This window comes from Calypte anna, chromosome 12 (assembly GCF_003957555.1).
Source record: "Calypte anna isolate BGI_N300 chromosome 12, bCalAnn1_v1.p, whole genome shotgun sequence".
Lineage (NCBI taxonomy): Eukaryota > Metazoa > Chordata > Aves > Apodiformes > Trochilidae > Calypte > Calypte anna.
Window position 1 is genome coordinate 291,254 of NC_044258.1, and position 18,484 is coordinate 309,737.

Consider the following 18,484-nt stretch of genomic DNA (forward strand, 5'->3'; position numbering starts at 1 on the left):
ATACTATTATTGCATCCAAAGCTTGGGAATCTTTTCTGGTTTCCTTTTGTTTCAGGGTCAGTCTGGTTACTGATTGCTTCCTTAAAGCCAGTGAGCAGCTGTGCTGCTTCTCCCCTCTCATTTTGGATCAGTACCCTGCATATCAAAATGAAAGAGCAGAAATACAGAAATTGCTTTTTCCCATCATTCTCCATGTTTTCAGGGCTGTTAAGGGTGAGTTGTACATTGCTGTACTCATGAAGTTGCAGACACACCTGTGCAGCTGATTTTTAACCACCCTGGCCAAGGCAGCTGGAGTGAGATTTAAGATGAGGCACAGCAAGATTTTTTTTTTCCAACGCTTGAATGAAAACCTGAAGCATTTGATGGGTGTATGATTGAGCTGCTGCTCCAGGAGACAGTTTGTTGGGGTTTTTCCCCCCTAATTTTTGTTTTCATCCTTATATAAATATCTGGGTGCAGCTTTGTATTGCTTATGTTTACAAAGCTGGTGTGACCTCTATTTAGGGGAGAGCCATTACCTCTTCTTGAGAAAAGCCCCACTAAACCATACTCAACTTCAAGACAACATTTACAATGGCAAATCAAACATGAAATCCTGATCCCCCAGGGCTTAACTGTACCAGTGCTGAATGGAAGCCCTGAGGGTGTTTGCTAAAAGGAAAAGGGATGGGCAGGGCAGGGCTGTGGCACCTCTGCAGCTCACTAACACAAGTTGTGACAACCTCCAACCCCATGTGCTGGGCTTCCATCCTGCAGGCTCCTGCAGGGCTGGCTGTGTCAGGAAAAGATGATGTTAGGAAGGGAGCTCAGCTGCTTCGTGCCTGTCATGCAAGGCTAAGAGGCAGCTGGTTACCTGCATTAGCAGGATAAACAGTTTTTCAGTGCTGTTATGGAAACGGGGACTGAAATGGCCTCAGCTGCCTTCACTGTAATTGTGGTGATGCTGGGAAGGTTTCCTCTCATCTAAATTTTCATTTCAGGCCACTCAGCAATGTTTACTATAGAAATCATCATCAATGGGTTTGTCCAAAGAAGGTAATATTTTTTTTTTTTCCTATTCAATAGAGATCTCTGAGTGTCTCCAAGAAACTTGTTGGTGGCTGATTGATGCTTGACACAGGGAGGGCAAGAGGCAGATGGATGGATATGAGCAGGTATGCTCAGTGACTTTCTCTGGCCATGGTTTACCCCCAGCATTTCTCTACTGAAAAAGCAGATCAGTGTAAAACACAAAACATTAAACACCTCCCAAGGTTTAAAGCCCATGGGGATGCACCAATATCCCACTTTGTCTCTGCAGGGGTTCTGCCCTAGTGAAGAGCTGACTGAGGAAGGTCAGTAAAGCAGGAGCAGAATGAAGTTCTTCAAAGGGAGCCATGTACCAGCTGCCTGCTTCTATTTTTGAGCTGTTAAGTGGTTTTAGTAGCACTGAAGATCAAAACCCAAATGGTTCCTTTATGGCATAGCCCATTCTAACCAAAAGCCTAGAGAGTCTGAAAATATTGCAGCCTACTTATAAACTCCCATTAACAAGGTTTTTTTGTTTGTTTGTTTGTTTTTAATAAATACAGTCCCATGGAAACAGAAAGTATTTAGAATTAGATCAAAATTCTGAATAGAATCCACAAGAGAAAATGTTATTTTTTGAGAAAGCATTTTCATATTCTCATAACAGTCATTTGTTCTAAATTGGTACGTAGCAATTGTCCATTAAATGAACATTTTTCCCTTAAGACATATTCTTGTAGAAAAGTATTTTAGGCAAAGCTTCCTAACCATGATGTAACTGTTTTGAATCAGAACATTTCCCTGATTATTAATTCACATAAAAATGAACACTTTCCACAGCTTGAGGAAAAACATGATGAATAACAAGCAAAATGTAAGAGAAGATGGGGTGTAGGGAGAACAATCTCTTTCATTAGAGCAGTTGAAAGAGAGGCGTAGGCTTTTGGGTGTCCAGTGCCTTCATCCCAGGAGAGGAGAACATCTGCTCCCTGAGCCCCCTGCCATTCCACTGCCCCTCTCTGGGTTGGTTCTGTCCCTGTTGGGACAACACTGTCACTGCTAAACTGCTGCTTTCAAACCCACTGGACAGGCACTAAAGGAGGGAGAAGCTCTTTGAGCTCACTTGCTTCTTGGTTACACAGAAGTGTTTCCTGTAACAGTCATCAACTTCATTCCCTTAGAATCATAGAATTGGCTGGGTTGGAAGGGAGCTCAGAGATCATCAAGTCCAACCCTTGATCCACTCCCGCTGCAGTTCCCAGCCCATGGCACTCAGTGCCACATCCAGGCTCTTTGGAAAGATCTCCAGACACGGAGAATCCACTACTTCCCTGGGCAGCCCATTCCAATGCCTGAGCACCCTCTCCAGAAAGAAATTCTTTCTCATCTCCAACCTAAACCTCCCCTGGCACAACTTGAGACCCTGCCCTCTTGTCTTGCTGAGAGTTGCCTGGGAAAAGAGACCAACCCCCCCCTGGCTCCAACCTCCTTTCAGGGAGTTGCAGAGAGTGATGAGGTCTCCCCTGAGCCTCCTCTTCTCCAGCCTCAACACCCCCAGCTCCCTCAGCCTCACCTCACAGGATCTGTGCTTGAGTCCCTTCACCAGCCCAGTTGCCTCCTTTGGACCTGCTCCAGCACCTCAATCTCCTTTCTGAGCTGAGGGGCCCAGAACTGGACACAGGACTCAAGCTGTGGCCTCACCACCACTTATCAGTGCAACTCTTCCATTGGCCTCTCCAAATCATTCCCACTTACATCAGGACATGCCCTAGGATTCTGCTTGGTGTAAAACTAGCTCTGACCTCTCATTCCTGGTGAAGCTGATGGGGAATTGGATGGTTTAAGAGAAGCAGGCTCAGACTCACAGTTTTTTGCAGCGTGCTGCTATTGCAGGAATGCAGTGCTGGGGCTGTGCTCTGCCTCCATGCCAGCTGAGCTGACATGTCCTGCAGGAGGGGGTGAACTCCACCACCAGCTACAGCTTCTCCCACTAAGTGACAGATGGCAAGATTTCAAGTGGCTGCTGTCCAGTGGAAAACAACTGAAATCCAGAAGGGAGAGAAGAGTTTCTTCTCACTTGTTAGGCTGACAAACCAGCCTGTGTGCAATCCCTGTCAGCATCGCCCTGGAAAGGTGCAGGAGCCAGGGCACCTCAAGCAGGATGGGGAGCTATTCCATTGGCTCCAGGGCAACCACTTCTACCTTACCTGAAATGATCTCACTGTGAACTCAGTGGAGATCAAAGCTGCTCACTTCAGCCTCAAGCTGACTTCATCTCAATGCAATTTCATCTGTGGGCTTTAAACCTTGAGGCTGAATGATCCAATTCACTAAACTTCTTGGTGGGCAGAGTGCTCACTGCTGACCTTGGGCCCAGAGGGTATCTGAAATGAGGAGCAGGAAACATTTCCAGGTGTAGAAGGCATGAGCTTAAGGCTTTATATTAACATTTGCCTCTGTCAGCCTCTTTCTTGCATAGTTTGCACTTACATTTTCAAGGTCTAAAATTGGAATAAGGCCACTCCACACTCCCTGAAAATCCACTCTGCTCACATGCACACCATTACCTCTTGGTCTACTTATGCATCTGCACTGGAATTGTCTCACTAAGTGTAAGGCACACTTTTTGCTAGATGAAAAAAAAAAAGGTGGAATACTAAGAAAAACTAAGAATACTCAACTGAGGACTGCTCCTTACTTCAACATATGTGCTACAGTTAGTGGTTCTTTCCCCCAACATCCCATCTCTGGGCTCACCCCTGTGGATCACACCTGCTTGATTTTGGCAGGAGTCACATTCAGACACAGAAAGGTGGGCAGGGCAAAGGTGAGTCTAAGGGGATCTCACACCAGCACTGAGAATACCAAAAGAAGATCATGGAAGTCAATTCCCCTTCTTTCTATCAGTTTCTCCCCTCTCCTTTGCCTTGTGCCCAGTGGAAATCTCAGGGGACACCACAGATAAGGAAATGAGCAACCTTAACAGCAGGAAACATCTCCAAGGGTTCCTGTTGCCAGAGAAGAACAGAAGTGGCTCACAACAAATCAGCACAGTTGGTTTCCCATCCCACGTCTTCAAGAATGAGTTCAAACCTCCCTTCTGTTCAGGAGGAATCACACTACTCCAGTTTTCCAGGAGGGTTTTGACTGAGTGTGTTGTTGCCAGTCCACCAAAGGATTTGGGAAGTTCCCAGCCCAAGGGGTTTGTACTCACCTGCAGACTCACCAGGGACTGAAGGAGCTGCCTCCAGCACCAGCAGAGGAAGGGGACAGATTCTACTGCCACAGGGTGAGGAGGAGGGCATGTTCCCTGCTGAAATCATTCTTCAATTAGCAACTGGGTTTTGGGTTTGCCCACAGGTGTTGGGCCTCATGTTCCCTAACACCACCAGCACTATAAAATGAGGTTAAGGTGGGCACCAGTGCTGTCAGACCTGACATTTCCAGCTCCTGCCTTGTCAGCTCTCAGAGGAAGTTACAGTGATCTGGGATTCAATGTTATTGCTGTTTTACTGCTGCCTTGGGAGCCCGGAGTGAGACATAATACTTGAAACATTTCCCTAGAAATATTTTAAGGAGAAAGGTTTTTATTTTTTAAATTGAAAGTTTTAACTGCATGCTTAACCAACTTCAGTGAAGCATCAATCATACTTGACAAGCAATTTTAAGAAATAAGATAGTTTTTTAAAAAATTCATTCTGAAAATACTGCCAAAAAATTTCATAATATAGATATTTTTTAATATTAAAAGTAAATTGTAAATGTGTCTTTATAAACAATATGCATAAAATAGATCTACTATACTAAGCTCTCTCTCTCTTTAAATGCTGTTTCACAGTAATTTCTTAGGTATGCAGAGTTTTCCCTCAAAGAAATAGTGCAATCTGAAGAACATACATTATGTCAGGGGATTAGAACTACTCTGGTCATTAATACAAGTCTTTATAGATTTCCTGTAGGAGTGGGTGCAGGCTCATGTCTGTCTCCGTTTTCTTGATGATTTGCAAGAGCTGCACGTGCTCTGTTACAATCTGTCTGAGGTCCGTCATTTTCTGCAGCAGCTTTGCAAACAGCTGGGAGGATTCGGGGTGGTTCAGCTTTAGCTGGAGCTCCAGAGCTTGCAGCAGATTGTCCTGGATATCTTCAATGGGCTTCACATTTAACAGGCCCGGGCGATCTGGGGGAAAAAATGGAGAAAATGGAAACGTGGAGCTCATGCATTATTGACTTTTCCAGTTTCTTAGTATATTAAGCATTTACACGTGGCACTTCCTCAGAACTGTTTGGCTTCATCTCTTTGCTGTAACCAGTGAGATTTTAGCAGAATTTGCTCAGAGAAGTTTTAGAACTGCTCTTACAAACAGTTCAAGCACTTGTGTGGTGCAGACAGGGAGAGGTTCATATGACAGATCCTGTGAGGAAGGGCTGAGGGAGCTGGGGGTGTTGAGGCTGGAGAAGAGGAGGCTCAGGGGAGACCTCATCACTCTCTCCAACTCCCTGAAAGGAGGTTGGAGCCAGGGGGGGGTTGGGCTCTTTTCCCAGGCAACTCTCAGCAAGACAAGAGGGCACAAAGGGTCTCAAGTTGTGCCAGGGGAGGTTTAGGTTGGAGATGAGAAAGAATTTCTTTCTGGAGAGGGTGATCAGGCATTGGAATGGGCTGCCCAGGGAAGTAGTGGATTCTCCGTGTCTGGAGATCTTTCCAAAGAGCCTGGATATGGCACTGAGTGCCATGGGCTGGGAACTGCAGTGGGAGTGGATCAAGGGTTGGACTTGATGATCTCTGAGGTCCCTTCCAACCCAGCCCATTCTATGATTCTATGATTCTGTGACACTGTGGGGCATTTCCCACTGTGAACTGGGAGTGTTCATGGGAAGGAGGAGTGAGATGTAGCTGGGGATGAGCAGTCAGGTCATTCACTTCTGGAAAATCAGCATCTACTCAGTTGGATTTGCCTGTAATTGCTACCACTAAAATGTTTCCCTCTAAGGTGGATACCAACCTACCAAAAATAAAAAAAACAAACCAAAGCCATGACTACACCTCCTGCTGTCACAGTCACCTGGGAGAGTTGAAAACCCCAGGCTCAGTTCTCCACAGCCAAGCTCCAGTGGCTGTCAAGAAGTCTCATGGCAGCTTCCAGCTCCAGCTGACCAGCTCAGGCCCAGGTGCTCAGTGCTGGGGGATGTGGCAGAACCCAGAACCCAGGTGCCTCTTCTGGGCTCCTGCCCATGGGGTCTTCTCCTCCTAAACAGCCCCAGGCAGCTACAGGCACTGCCACAGCTGCCAGGAGTATCCCTGGCAAAGCTTGGGCTTCAGCAAGAAGCAAAAATCTTTCTTTTTTTCCCCATTATTATCCTTCATAATAATTATTGCTCTTTCTGTCAGTCCCCAAATACCTTCTTAAGTGGCTGCAATTGTTACTTAATGAAATCTGTAAAAATTGCTTTCTAACTTGAGGTAATAAATGATTTAATTCTATAGCCAAGGTAGCTAATAATGTTGCTTAATGTTATTAAACCCTCAGAGATCACAACCACCACCAGTAATTCATTACTGCTGAGCTACTGGGTGATGTATCCAGATCAGCACAACACTCCATGAAAAAAAACAGTCAATAATTTAAATAACATTTGCTATCTAGCTATGAAATTAATTTCATAGATTGATCAATAAAAAACTGTGCCTATAGCCAGCCTTAAATTATTTCCCTAAAGCAATTATTTCCACTTCAGAAAGGATGAGGGGCTAATCTATATTAATCCATTAAAAAATAAGATGTAATTTCCTACGACTGGAGTAACCTTCCTGTGCCTCCAATCCCACTGGCACAGCTTGGTTTGTGCTGTACAGTCAGGGAAAAAGGCTGAGGGAAAACAAAGCTCTTTGCAGATACGTTGGGGGTTCACTTCATGGGGAAATAACTGCAGTGTTAACTAAAAGGCAAAACAAATGAGCTGGGATTACAGGGAGGTCACTGATAGGGACAGGCTATTTCACTCCCAAAGAGGTGAGGTTGGGGGGTAGCTTTATAGAAATAGGAATAATGGCAAGTTTGAATAGAGTGTCTGATGCTTGTTTGAGGGTGGTTTTATGAAGTGACTTCACAGACACTTTCAGTTTTAGGTGGCTGGACTGAATGACCCACTTGGCCACTCCTTCCAGTTGGTATTTCATGCTAATAAGCTGAGTTTGTGTGGCAGAGATCACTGGATTTTACCAGTCCTCTGATAATACCAGAAAATATGATTCAGAAAGTCTATAAGTAAGTATCTGTAAGCAGAAAATTGTCTCCAGACAAGTAGCTCCTTCTCAAAATTGCCTTTGGCAATATCACCAAGCCACTTCTTTAAAGATACTTAAGGAATTTTTGATAATTTGTAGATATTTCTTTTTAGATTACCTGAACACATTGCAGGTGGTTCCAGCTCTAGCTGCTCCCTTTCCACCTGTCAGCACCTTTCTGAGTGTCAGCACTCCAGGGCTGTGCAGAATTTGGCCTTTGGGTTGCTACAGCTTTAAATTTTCCTTCTGCTCCGTGGCTGAACTCTGAACTCTGGGCATGACTCAGTGTGCAGTGGTATTAAAAATCCAGAAGCACAAAGACGTGGCCTTGTGGGATTAATCCCCATCACCCCCTGCTTCTTTTAGGGTGGAAATTTTTAGGGTGTGAGCTTTTCAGCAAGGAAACCCAATCCAACCCCTCTGCTCCCCAGTTTCAGAGTGCAGGAGGCAAACCCAGGAGATCAGAACTCACCAAGGAGCTCCCTACGTTTGGGTGCCCGAGGTCAGGGAGGCTCAGGCATCTGAAATGCTTAAAGCTCCTTTGAAAAACCCAGTCTGATGGTTTTATAATGACCCAGAGGCAGAAAGGATGACTATGGCAAAAGCCTAGGAGACTGTGAGATGTTATTTTTAAACAAAGCAATTCAAGAGGAAGGAAAATTCCCATTGAAGACAAGACAGATTTTTCATGAATGAGAACTTCAGGATATGGACATTATTTGTTGAGTGCTGACAGTTTGCTATACTTTCTCACTAGAAGTTTCTGACAGAGGAAAATGCTGTTTCTGTTCCAAGAAACATATCCAAATCAGACAGAAAGGAAATAAGAGGCAGCAGCTTCAGCATACAGTAACTATATTTCAAGTTGTTAAGACACTCTCAAATATATGTTTCAGGCTCCTTGGGTTACTGTGGCAAGAGGTGTATTTTGGACATTAAGGAAAAATTGTGGAAAAAAAATACAAAAACCAAAGCAGGACAGCACATGATGCCACAAGATGAGGTCACAGACAGCCAAAGAACAGAGCTGAAGTGATTAAGGTGGGAGATGACAAGAAGTGAGCTGAACACCACTCTTTGATACAGAAGATTGTTAAAGTTGAGCTTTTTTTTTAGGTGCTGTTTGCAACCTGCCTTGTGACCCGTGCCCAGGGAGTACCACATTGCACTTTTTTTCCTCTGCATATTCTTCGGCCAGTTTTTCATTAGGTTCTCACATGGCTGTTTCCTTTGCTCTGAAAAGTCTGCAGGGAGCTGTTCTAAGTAAGAAAATGTCCACAGCAAGTGGGAAGGGTTAATAACCCCTTGGCCTTGGGTATCAACAGTAGGAGTTGGTATAGATTGATGTCCTGTACTACCACAGGGAAAAATACCTTGTTTGTTTACTTAGATTCAGCTGCTTTTTCCCTGTTCCTAACAATAACAACAGTGTTCTTCTGCTCCTCACATTTAAAACTGCCACCTGCATACCTTTGCCCACACCTTTGTGTTTTAATACCTCTGACTAAGTGCTTTTTGCATTTAAATACACACTCTAAAATCCTAACATGATAAAACAGGCAGAGATACAGCTCACTGAACAGCTGTGCTCCTTCTTTTGCTGGAGCAGATGTGACTCAGCAGTTTCAGGTTGTTCTTCTGAGACTGTCACATGCATTGGGGTCACCAGGATTTTGGTTCCAAGCCCCCAGTTGGAACTGGGTCTGGATTGGGATGCATCTCTTTGTCCTGACAGGTTTGCTACAGCAGGGTTTGTGCAGCAGAACTACTTCTTGGTACTTTTCAGTGATAAAACTTCAAATTTTGCTTGTCTCAGATTGTAGCAAAATTATTGAACCTGGTGTTTTAAACAGGCAGCAGCAATTCCTGGCTCAACATTCACTGTAAAGAACACCCTCAGAAAACAGGAAAAGCAGATGCAGCAACACCTGTGAATCCAAATGCTAGTTTGGCTTCATGTTGTCTCACAGATTCTGGGTCTTTACAGGTAATTCCCACCCTGCTTTAATTCCCACCAGCATTATATCCTAAACACTGCAGAAGATAAAATAACAAAGTTCAAGTCCATCCATAAAATGTAAACATGCCACAAAATTATCTTTTTATTTTTGATCTTGACAACAACCTGTTGAATAAGTTTGCTCTGTTTATAAATGTGGATTTTCCCAATATACTTGGACTGCTATCTTCCCTACCCAAACACAGGCATCTCACTTGCTCTCCTTACAACTTCTTCTTATGATAAACTTAATTTTCAGCTCAGGTAGCTAGAATATTTTTTAAGATCCTGCAAGCTGGTAAACACGTGGCCCTCACTGGTGGCTGGGAGTATGCCTTGGTGGCACAGAGGAATACAACAGGGGGGAGAAATAACTCCTTGAAAAAAGGTTTGCCCAATCTCATTTCACCAAAGCAAATTTTCCAAAGTTACCACAACTAAAAGAGCATTGCACTGAGAGCCTGGCAGTGCTGTGAAAGGCATAAAGCATTTTAAAAAAAAAAAAAACAAGGCCAACCCCCCCTGCTCACAGACTCAGTCTGTGCCATTGAATGCAGAACAGAAGGGTCTGTTTGCCACTGACAGGATATTTTGAATTTGAATATATACCAGCATCAAGAGCAACCCTTCAGCTTTGTAGTGAGGAGTTCAGAGTAACATCTGGAATCATTGAGAGGGAGTGAGCAGCTCAGAAACAACAAAATGACTGTGGAAGGGGAGTACTTTCATTTTGCTATTACAATTTGTCAGCTTCTCATCACTGTTCTGCAGGCAGTTTGCCTGTTGCCATATAACACAACTGTTTTGGTACCAAAAGGCTGAAGTGTTTTATAGGATTTGTGTCAAACTCTAAACACTTACTTCATAATTAAAAGCTTTCTACATGTAACGTTCCAGCTGGAATTATCTTTCTCTTTCCTTTCTCTCTTCTTCTTCTTTATAGAGCTGCAGAAGAGCCAGCCCCATGGAGCCAGGCAGTGACAGTTTCATTTAGAAATAGAGCATTTGGCTGGAATCTTTTTTGGTTTCTCAAAACTTTTTTTTTTTTTAAGATATTTGTACACAGGATTTCTTGAAGCAACTGAAACTTTACAGCATTCCTGCAGCTAGCAAAGCCCTTGAGGTAGTATGAGCTGATGTTGAAATCCATGTTTCAATGAAAAAACAAAAAAACTGGTTCAATATTCATATAGTTCCTACAGAAATCAAGTTCTCTAAGAGCATAGGTCTTGCAGAAATTGGGGCACCTGAGACAGCTGAGAAACAGGTAGCAAATTGGTAGCAAAGCTTACTTGTTTTCAAAACCTCAGTTTTTACAAATGATTCTCATGCTTTTAAAAACAGAAGTTTTGAATTAAGACAGTGATAGATTTTTGTTATCAAAAAAATGAAAACTTCTCTAGGAAGAACTGGTTAATATTTGTGTTTTCATAGATTTACATGGATTCTCTTCAGAGGTATTTGAGAACTATAAAAATTTCAGTAGTTCATTATGGATCTCTGTTGAAAAATCATTCTCAAAAGAAAAAAGGACTCAAGGATAAATCTGGTTCAGCACAGTCAATTTTTTTTTCCTGCTGACCATAGTCCTGAGCTCTCAGCAGTCAGATGAGTTACACCATACCTACTTCCTCTCCTGTAACCTCAGTGAAGCACAGCAGACTTAACTTTGCAGATTCCAAGTTCCCTTTTTCCCATTAGGAGTGGATTTTGGGAGGCCTGTTTCTCATCTGTCAGATTTTACTGTATTAGAAAATGCAAAATATTGGCATGTTTTGTGTGGTGCTCTCACAGGCTCGTGGAATTTCTTCAGCTGCATCAAAGCCAACCAAAAATATAACAGTAATATTTTTACTTCCTGAATGAATTCAGAGTCCTCAGGAACTGTGGTGCTCAAAGGTTTGCACGAGAAAATGTTTTCTGGGAACTGCACTTGTTTGAAGTGGATTTAGTTGGTCTTGTAACCCCCACTGTGGTACCACTGAAGGAAACAGAGTTGGTAGGGGATGTTAAATGAAGCTCTGGGTAACAACACACTCTGGACAGACTGTTTGCTGGTGGAACAAGAGCATGTGGTTGTTGTGTTTGATTGCTTAAAGACAATTTAATGACAAAATACTCTGCATTGCTCTGTGGAGGATCTGAATTTAGGACGCTCAGCACATTCCTCCTGTTGGTATCTGCAGTACAGTTCTAAGCCAAAATACACACCAGTTGGTTGGGAAAATTTTCTTGAAAATTTTCATCACTAACCAGAGGGTATTGGCCAAAGTGAAAGCCCCTCAACCTGACCTGAAATGTACTACCTGACAGCTCAGACTTGGGGTGCACAGGTTGCCAAGTGAAATAAATCTGGGTAGCAGTCATTAGTTCACAAACCAGAACAGCTACATCACCTCAAAATCAGATAGAACATACTGACTGGCTCCAAAAAAACCTGAAAAATTCAGTTTCTTTTTTTAACAAGTGCTGGAGTGCACATAGGCTGCTACCTGGGTGCTCAGAGTCCTGCTCTGCCAAGGCATAACACATAAACCTGAACACAAAGAGAGAGTTCAGGAAGTCTGAACACAGCAGCCACACTAAGTTGTTTTTCTCAGGCATTAGCAGACCATCACTTTGCAGAGAAATGCATTCTTCCCCCCCACACTTTTGAAGGAAAACAAGACCTTGCAAAAATGAAAAAAAAAAATTCCTGATTCAGCAGGTATTTCCAGCTCCATCATGAAGAGCAGATCACTTACATTTTCAGTTTCAGCCTGAAACTGAACAAAAAAAAAGACCAACAGCATCAAGCAAGCTGAAAACTAATAGAATGGAAATAAACTCCATCCATTTCATCGTGCTGAGCACTTTCCTGTTTGGACAGGAAGCTCAAGTGTCAATTCTCTAATATAAAATATACTAAGACAGCACTTACCTCCACTTAGTATAATGACAGCTATAAATATTGCCAGGTCACTGTCATCTAATTCCAGTGCATTGAACTTCACAGCAAACTCAAACTTGGGCTCCATAAAGTCACAAAAAGGTTTCCTCAGGCTCTTCAGAAACTCCCGTGTCATGAATCCTTGTCCATCAGATATAAGAACTCCATCTTTATTCATCAGAGAAGCCAGGAGAGTGTAAATGATCTCATGGACCCCGTATTTCAGGAGAGTTACTTGATCATTCAGGTCAAGACTCACAAAACCTGGAATGTTCTTGGCAAACTCTGTGATCTCCTGCACTGCCTCCACGGAGCGGAACTGGCACCGCTGGAAGATGCGAATTGCCACCTCCTTGTTCTCCTCCTGCAGTGGGGACACGTGTTTGCACTTGATCTGATCTTCTCCCATCATCAGAGAGTTCATGTCGTAGATAACGAATGGCTAAAAAAGAAAAGGAGAGGAGAATTCACTTTCATCTGTCCCTCCTGTGACCGTTTGACCCCAGGGAAACTGGGACAGCAGACAGGGGAACAGCTCCTCAGGAAACACTTGGGAAGCTGTGAGGAACCTGCCAAGGAGACTCCACCCCAAAGGGTTAAATCCTCCTAAACCAAGGGAACAAATATCCTCACCATGCTAAAATGATTTACAGAAAGGATCAGCAGTTCCTAAGAACTTCTCACGTGTTCTGTCAACCCATATTCTAAAAATAGGACTTTGGATGATATTTTTTTAAATAATAAGGGCAGGAGGGCAAGGAACACTACTTAAAGTGCCTTGTTCTTGTTTTTGTGTTACAGAAGCTCTGCAATACCAGAATTCAAAGTTTGGAAAGTTTATTAACAAAAGACTGAAACATCTTCTTTTACCTAAAGTGTATCAACTTCTATAAAACCAAATCCAGTCAGTGTCCAGTGACATCTTTGCTCTTATCATAAGAAAATATTTTGTAGAAAGACAGAATATAGTCATGTGTTGATTACTTCCCATGCTGCCATGTTCCTTCCAAGTTCTAGCCTCCTAGAAAGTGCTGCAAGTCCTATCAACCTATCAGATAATCTGATAAATTTAACCTGATTACCTGATAAATCATTTGATAAGTTTAACCTTTTGCTGTTGATTCCTTTAAAAGTGAGGGTATACTTAAATTCAAGCAATTTGGCAATGGGAAAGAAAACCCAAATGACACGATACAAACTCCAGTGGCACAGTTTAGGGCACAGGAATGAGTCTGACGGTGAAAGAAACTCAAGTGGAACGAATGAGTTTTGAGAGCAGATTAGGAAAAATAGTGCTGAGAGTTGGGGTCTGAGAACAAACTGTTTCAGAGTCTGCAGAGGAAGCTCCAGGCTTTAAAGAAATAAAGTGAGGATTTCTTGACTTGATCTGAAGAATCTTTTCCTTAGAGGATCAATGACTAATGAGTTCATTGCTCCATTGAACAAATATCTACTGATATTAATACGTTTGTTGACACGATTGATTAATTAAAATACAAGGAACTCTACACCAACAACTGGGGAAGAGTAATGCATTTTTAAAAATTTAAGATCCTTTCTGATTAGGGATTCTAATGCCTTATTGATAGGGGTGCTGATTCTTGTGGTTTCACACTCACTCTATGCTCAGAAATAGCCAAGCCCGTGGTCCTCTCCCTCAGAACCAGCTTCTGTTCCTGTTAGATTTTTAATCCAAACCAGTGCTCTAGCATTATGGCATTTCCAAAACTGGAAATTCCTCCTTTCTTTAGAGCCTGGTGCTGCCTTCTGAAGAGAATATTGCCCACAGATGCTCATCACAACCCACCAGCTGCTCCCACTGTGCAGGGGGGGGGACTGTGACAGTGCTGGGTCACCTCTGTGGGGCTGGGTGGAACACAAAGCTCAGACTCCCTCCCACTGGTGACAGCCAGCAGCCTTGTTTTTAACTGGTACAGCTGGAAAAGAGAGAGCTCCAGGGAGCTGGAATAACAGTTTCTGCACAAGTGACATTTCAGCTTTCCAAAGGGTTTCATTAAACTGATATTCTGCTGCCTACCAGCACACTGGTGCTGGTGCTGTCACTGCAGGGTCACCACTGGCACACAGCTCCTCAGGGGCAGGTAAATACAGGGGGTTTTTTTACAGGTTTTTTTTTTACAGGTTTTCCCCTTGCACTGGGATTTCAGTGTGAAACTGATCCAATAAGCACACTGCCCTGAGAGAAGCCAGGAGATGAAGGTATTTTTCCAGATGCAACACTATTTTGGCAGCAGAAAAAAACATTTTATACGTGTTTGTACATACTACATGCATATATATGCAAAATAGTGGAATAAGAAGACTGTCAAGGAGGCTTTTGGAAGGTTTTAGTACTAGGAGGCCATTCCTTTCTTTTCTTTCCAGAAAATGCTAAGTGGGAGCATCAAGGACAAGATCAAGTCCTCTATTCTGTGTGTGCTTTAGAAAGACTCCACTGTGCCACCAACCTCATGATGAGAAGGGAAAAATTAAGAAAAAGTTCAAAATTGCTAAGGAAATTTTTAATATAAAGATTCAGATGAACTTTGTGAGTAGAACTGCAGGTCAAATGAGCACTGCATATCCCAGGAGAGGCTGAGTTACTCCTCTGAGTTTTGCCACACTCAGAGAGCAGATCCCATCCCTTCTGTTGTATCCCAGCAGAGCAGCAGAACACACGTCTGCTGATTCCTGGGCCAGCTGCACAGAACCTCCCAGAACCAGAGCAGAGTTTGTGGGTGCACTTGGGACCTCAGAAACCAACTGCCCAGATTTCTAAATGCATGGGTGGGAATTCAGAAGCTGAGAGCACCAGAAGTGACCCTGCCCCAACTCCTGCAGCTGCAGAAAACCAGAGCAGGTCTCCTGGTGGCATTTTTAGGATGAAGAGGAGTAAACAATAGGCATAATTACACACCTGCTACTATTTTGTTTCCTGATGTAGGTACACAGTCAGGAAGAACACATCTAAACCCCCTAAATTCCTGCATTAATTCTTTCCCAGCAGCCCTGTTTGATAGAGAGAGGGAACTGCAGGGAGACTTGGAAAGAGCCCTGACCCTTCAGTGGGCTGAGCATATCAGCTTTCTGCAGAATAAATAAACTCTGCTAGTTCAGACCTGAAATACTCCATGAAGAACAGCTACTCAGAGTGTAACTGTCCACCAGATAAGAGTTCCTGTGAGGGGTACAACCAAGTGAGGGATAATCATGATTTTTTACTAACTTTAAAGAAAGCAAGCCTGAAGCCTCCAAATCCTTTCATATCTTTGAAACTGGTAAAGAAAATACCAGAGCCTCTGTTGTAGAGCTGATGGGAAAATTTCTGCTGCTGATTCTAGAAGATATATCAAACTCAGGCATGGAAATGGAAAGCCATTTTGCTCTTCAGGTATTGAAATAGCAACAAAATTAAAACCTACTGTAATTACCAGGTGACATTTATCCTCCTCCTGACAGACAAAGAAGATTCTCCTGTATTGACAGCAAAGTTTCCATAGCAACACCCAAACACACTTATCCCTATTCTTACTTTTCAAAGACTTTCTCATCCATTCCCCTAAAATTCAGGTTGCACCACCACAGGATGCTGACTGGGTCCAAGATAACCCAGTGAAATGCAGGAATTCATCAGAGCATCACAAGGATGAGCATCACAGCTGCAGTTAGTGATGGTGTGGGCACTGGGAATCATTTGGGAAAAAGGATATTCCTTTGGGTACAGCCCATACTGATGCTGTGCTGGGCTACAGCTGCTCAAACAGGCTTGCAACCAGTTCCTGACAGCTAGATAGCCACCTTAACAGATAGTGTGGGAGATAACCTTTGGTGAGGGAGAAGGAAAACGGGAAGAGTGGATCAGAGAACACAAAAAGGTTACGATGACCTTCAAATTCTTGTGCTGGCTTCAAGCATTTTATTAGGTGAACTTGGAGTTTTTTCAAATAATGTTTACTTATCCTATCTAAAAACATTTCCTGTCTTTCAGGCACAGCTTGAAATATAGAACTGCCAACAGCAAAGTTTTGTTGTTTTTGTTGGTTTTTTTTAAAGTGTTGTTCGCTGGTAAATCATTTGCTCGAAAGAAATTAAAAAAAAAACAAAAAAACAAACAAAAACAGAAAAAAGAAAAGCAGAGGGAACTGACTGATTTGTCTGTCGTCTTTCCTGTCAAGATCGCCCTCGCCTTGGCTTTGGTGAGAGGGAAGGACTTGATGTATGAGTCATACAAGTGCTTGGCAAGTGCCCGGAGATCAGCAGACTCGGGGTTTAACTGCTCGATGTCGCTGGAGATCTCTGCCAGGAGCTTCTCCTTCTCCGCCTGTGGCATTCGCCCAAACCTGATGGCTGAAGCAGATGACAAGCAGTTACTGGGGCTGCAGCTGCACATCAGAAAGCACACGTGAGTAGCTCTTCAGGTCACCCCTGGAAGCTTTGGTTGGAACAGGATTATTTTCTGCAGTCCTACAGGCAAACCAGCTGAAGTGCTTCACAGGAATGTAAACAAACAAATCTTGAAGAGGAAACAATCTCTGCGCCCAACCAGTAACATTACAGTGCCTTGCTTGGAAGGCAAACCTATTGTGTGCTCACCTGACAGCTGGTGAAAACCACTGGCTCTACCTCCAATCTAAATAAAACATAAAGAATCTTGAAGATATTAAAATCCTGTTGGCTTAGGGTTGGAACCGCCTTTCCGACTTGTTTTGTTCTGGGCAAAATCACCACATGGATTTCAGATTCATTTGTTTAGAAGCAAAACCCTCGCATGCCTTGCAGGGAGAAATTCCTAAACAGTGCAGCAGAACTTCATGTATCAAGGGCTATAAAATGTTACCAGAAGAATTAAGGAATGAGAAAGAAGGTTGTGCAGGGAAGAGAAGCCAGAAGAGGCTGAGAAGCTCCCAGGCAAAGGAATTCTGTGTGCACAGAGCACTGAAAGAACAGGAAAAGGTTCTGCCTGCTCACCTCATCTCACAATTGCTCAGCACCAACATAAAGATGCTGTAAACATCCTACTTGCACACCTATGTACTTACTACCCAAACCACTATTTATTCATCAGGGGTCTGACCTGGAAAATATTTCAAATAAGCTGTCAAGATCAAGACTGGTTTATCATATGCTACTTCAGTAAACAGAATTTATCTTATTTTACGAAACCAAAACAGAACAGAAGAGCATCCAAACAAAAAAGTAGAAGGAAGAAATAAAGGTTTGCATTTTGGCCTCAGGAGGAGATAAAAATATTATAAATACTTTCTTCAGCAATTAGAGTCTTCCCTGAATCAAGCATAGGTGCTGTTAGGATCACACATCCCCTGATTCTTAGACTAGGGGACATTTATTTTGGGAATGAGCAGCCCCTTCCCTTTCATTAGTTTGCCTGCAGTCTGATGATGGACAAAAATGACACTTTCTTTTTCCACGGATTGAAAAAATGTGCCAGAAGACATAAAAAAACCCCAATTGGTCGTATATTGTACTTGTTGACCAGTTCTTTTAGTTCATGGCTGCAGAAGCAAGGTTGTTTATTTTCCCACCTGTGCCACCCTTCTCTTTCAGCAGTCTCTGGAGGCTGCTTGCTGTGGCTTTCACATTTGCTTGAGTGTTCTGAGAGTCAACATTCTCATTAAAGGAAACTTCGTTCAATAGGAACAAATGAACACATTCTGGTTTTCCCCCAGAAACTGTCTGCTGCTTATAATGGTTTCAGATGGGGCATTTTGAACAATTGCCAGCTGATATTTGTTTTGGATCATATACACCCTTAGCATGTGTATTTTTTTCCTCTCTCATGGGAAACTCTTCTTAATCAGCTCCTACCAACAGTTTTCAGGGCGATGTCACTGACCCCTTTCTTCAGAGAGCAAAACATTTAAAGAAAACTCATTAACTTCATATTACTTTCTGTGCTGTCCTACAGAGTGCCACCAGTGTGTGAGGCAGCCATGGGAATGGGGGAGCACATGGTGGGGATGGGGACAAACCTGATGCCTGCTCATCTCAGGAGGGTGGAACTAGAGAATCTCTGAGGTCCTTTCCCACCCAAGCCAGTCTGAGGTCTGTGATTCATGTCTGCATTTAGTGTAACCTAAATAAAAAGGTGAAAAAAAATTCATCCTGACCTCAAAGGAATTAGTTTCTCTACCATGAACACTGTGAATCGAGACCTTTTTGGTATTTTTGTTTTGCAGTTAAAATGGATTCTCTCACTATTAAAAATCCTTGTTTGTATTTAACACAGCTCCTCTGAGTGCTC

General features: G+C 43.0%; 1 protein-coding gene across 1 annotated transcript in view; it reads right to left on the reverse strand.

Annotated features, from left to right (window-relative positions):
- Positions 1-4,585: 4,585 nt before the first annotated feature.
- PPARG (peroxisome proliferator activated receptor gamma) overlaps positions 4,586-18,484 on the reverse strand; it is a 57,838-nt gene continuing 43,939 nt past the window's right edge. Inside the window, exons 5-7 of the mRNA XM_030458331.1 lie at positions 16,370-16,569; positions 12,214-12,664; positions 4,586-5,188 (exon numbers count right to left, since the gene is read on the reverse strand). Coding sequence (XP_030314191.1) covers positions 4,941-5,188; positions 12,214-12,664; positions 16,370-16,569 — 899 coding nt within the window. The 3' untranslated portion in view covers positions 4,586-4,940. The remainder of the gene's footprint in view (positions 5,189-12,213; positions 12,665-16,369; positions 16,570-18,484) is intronic.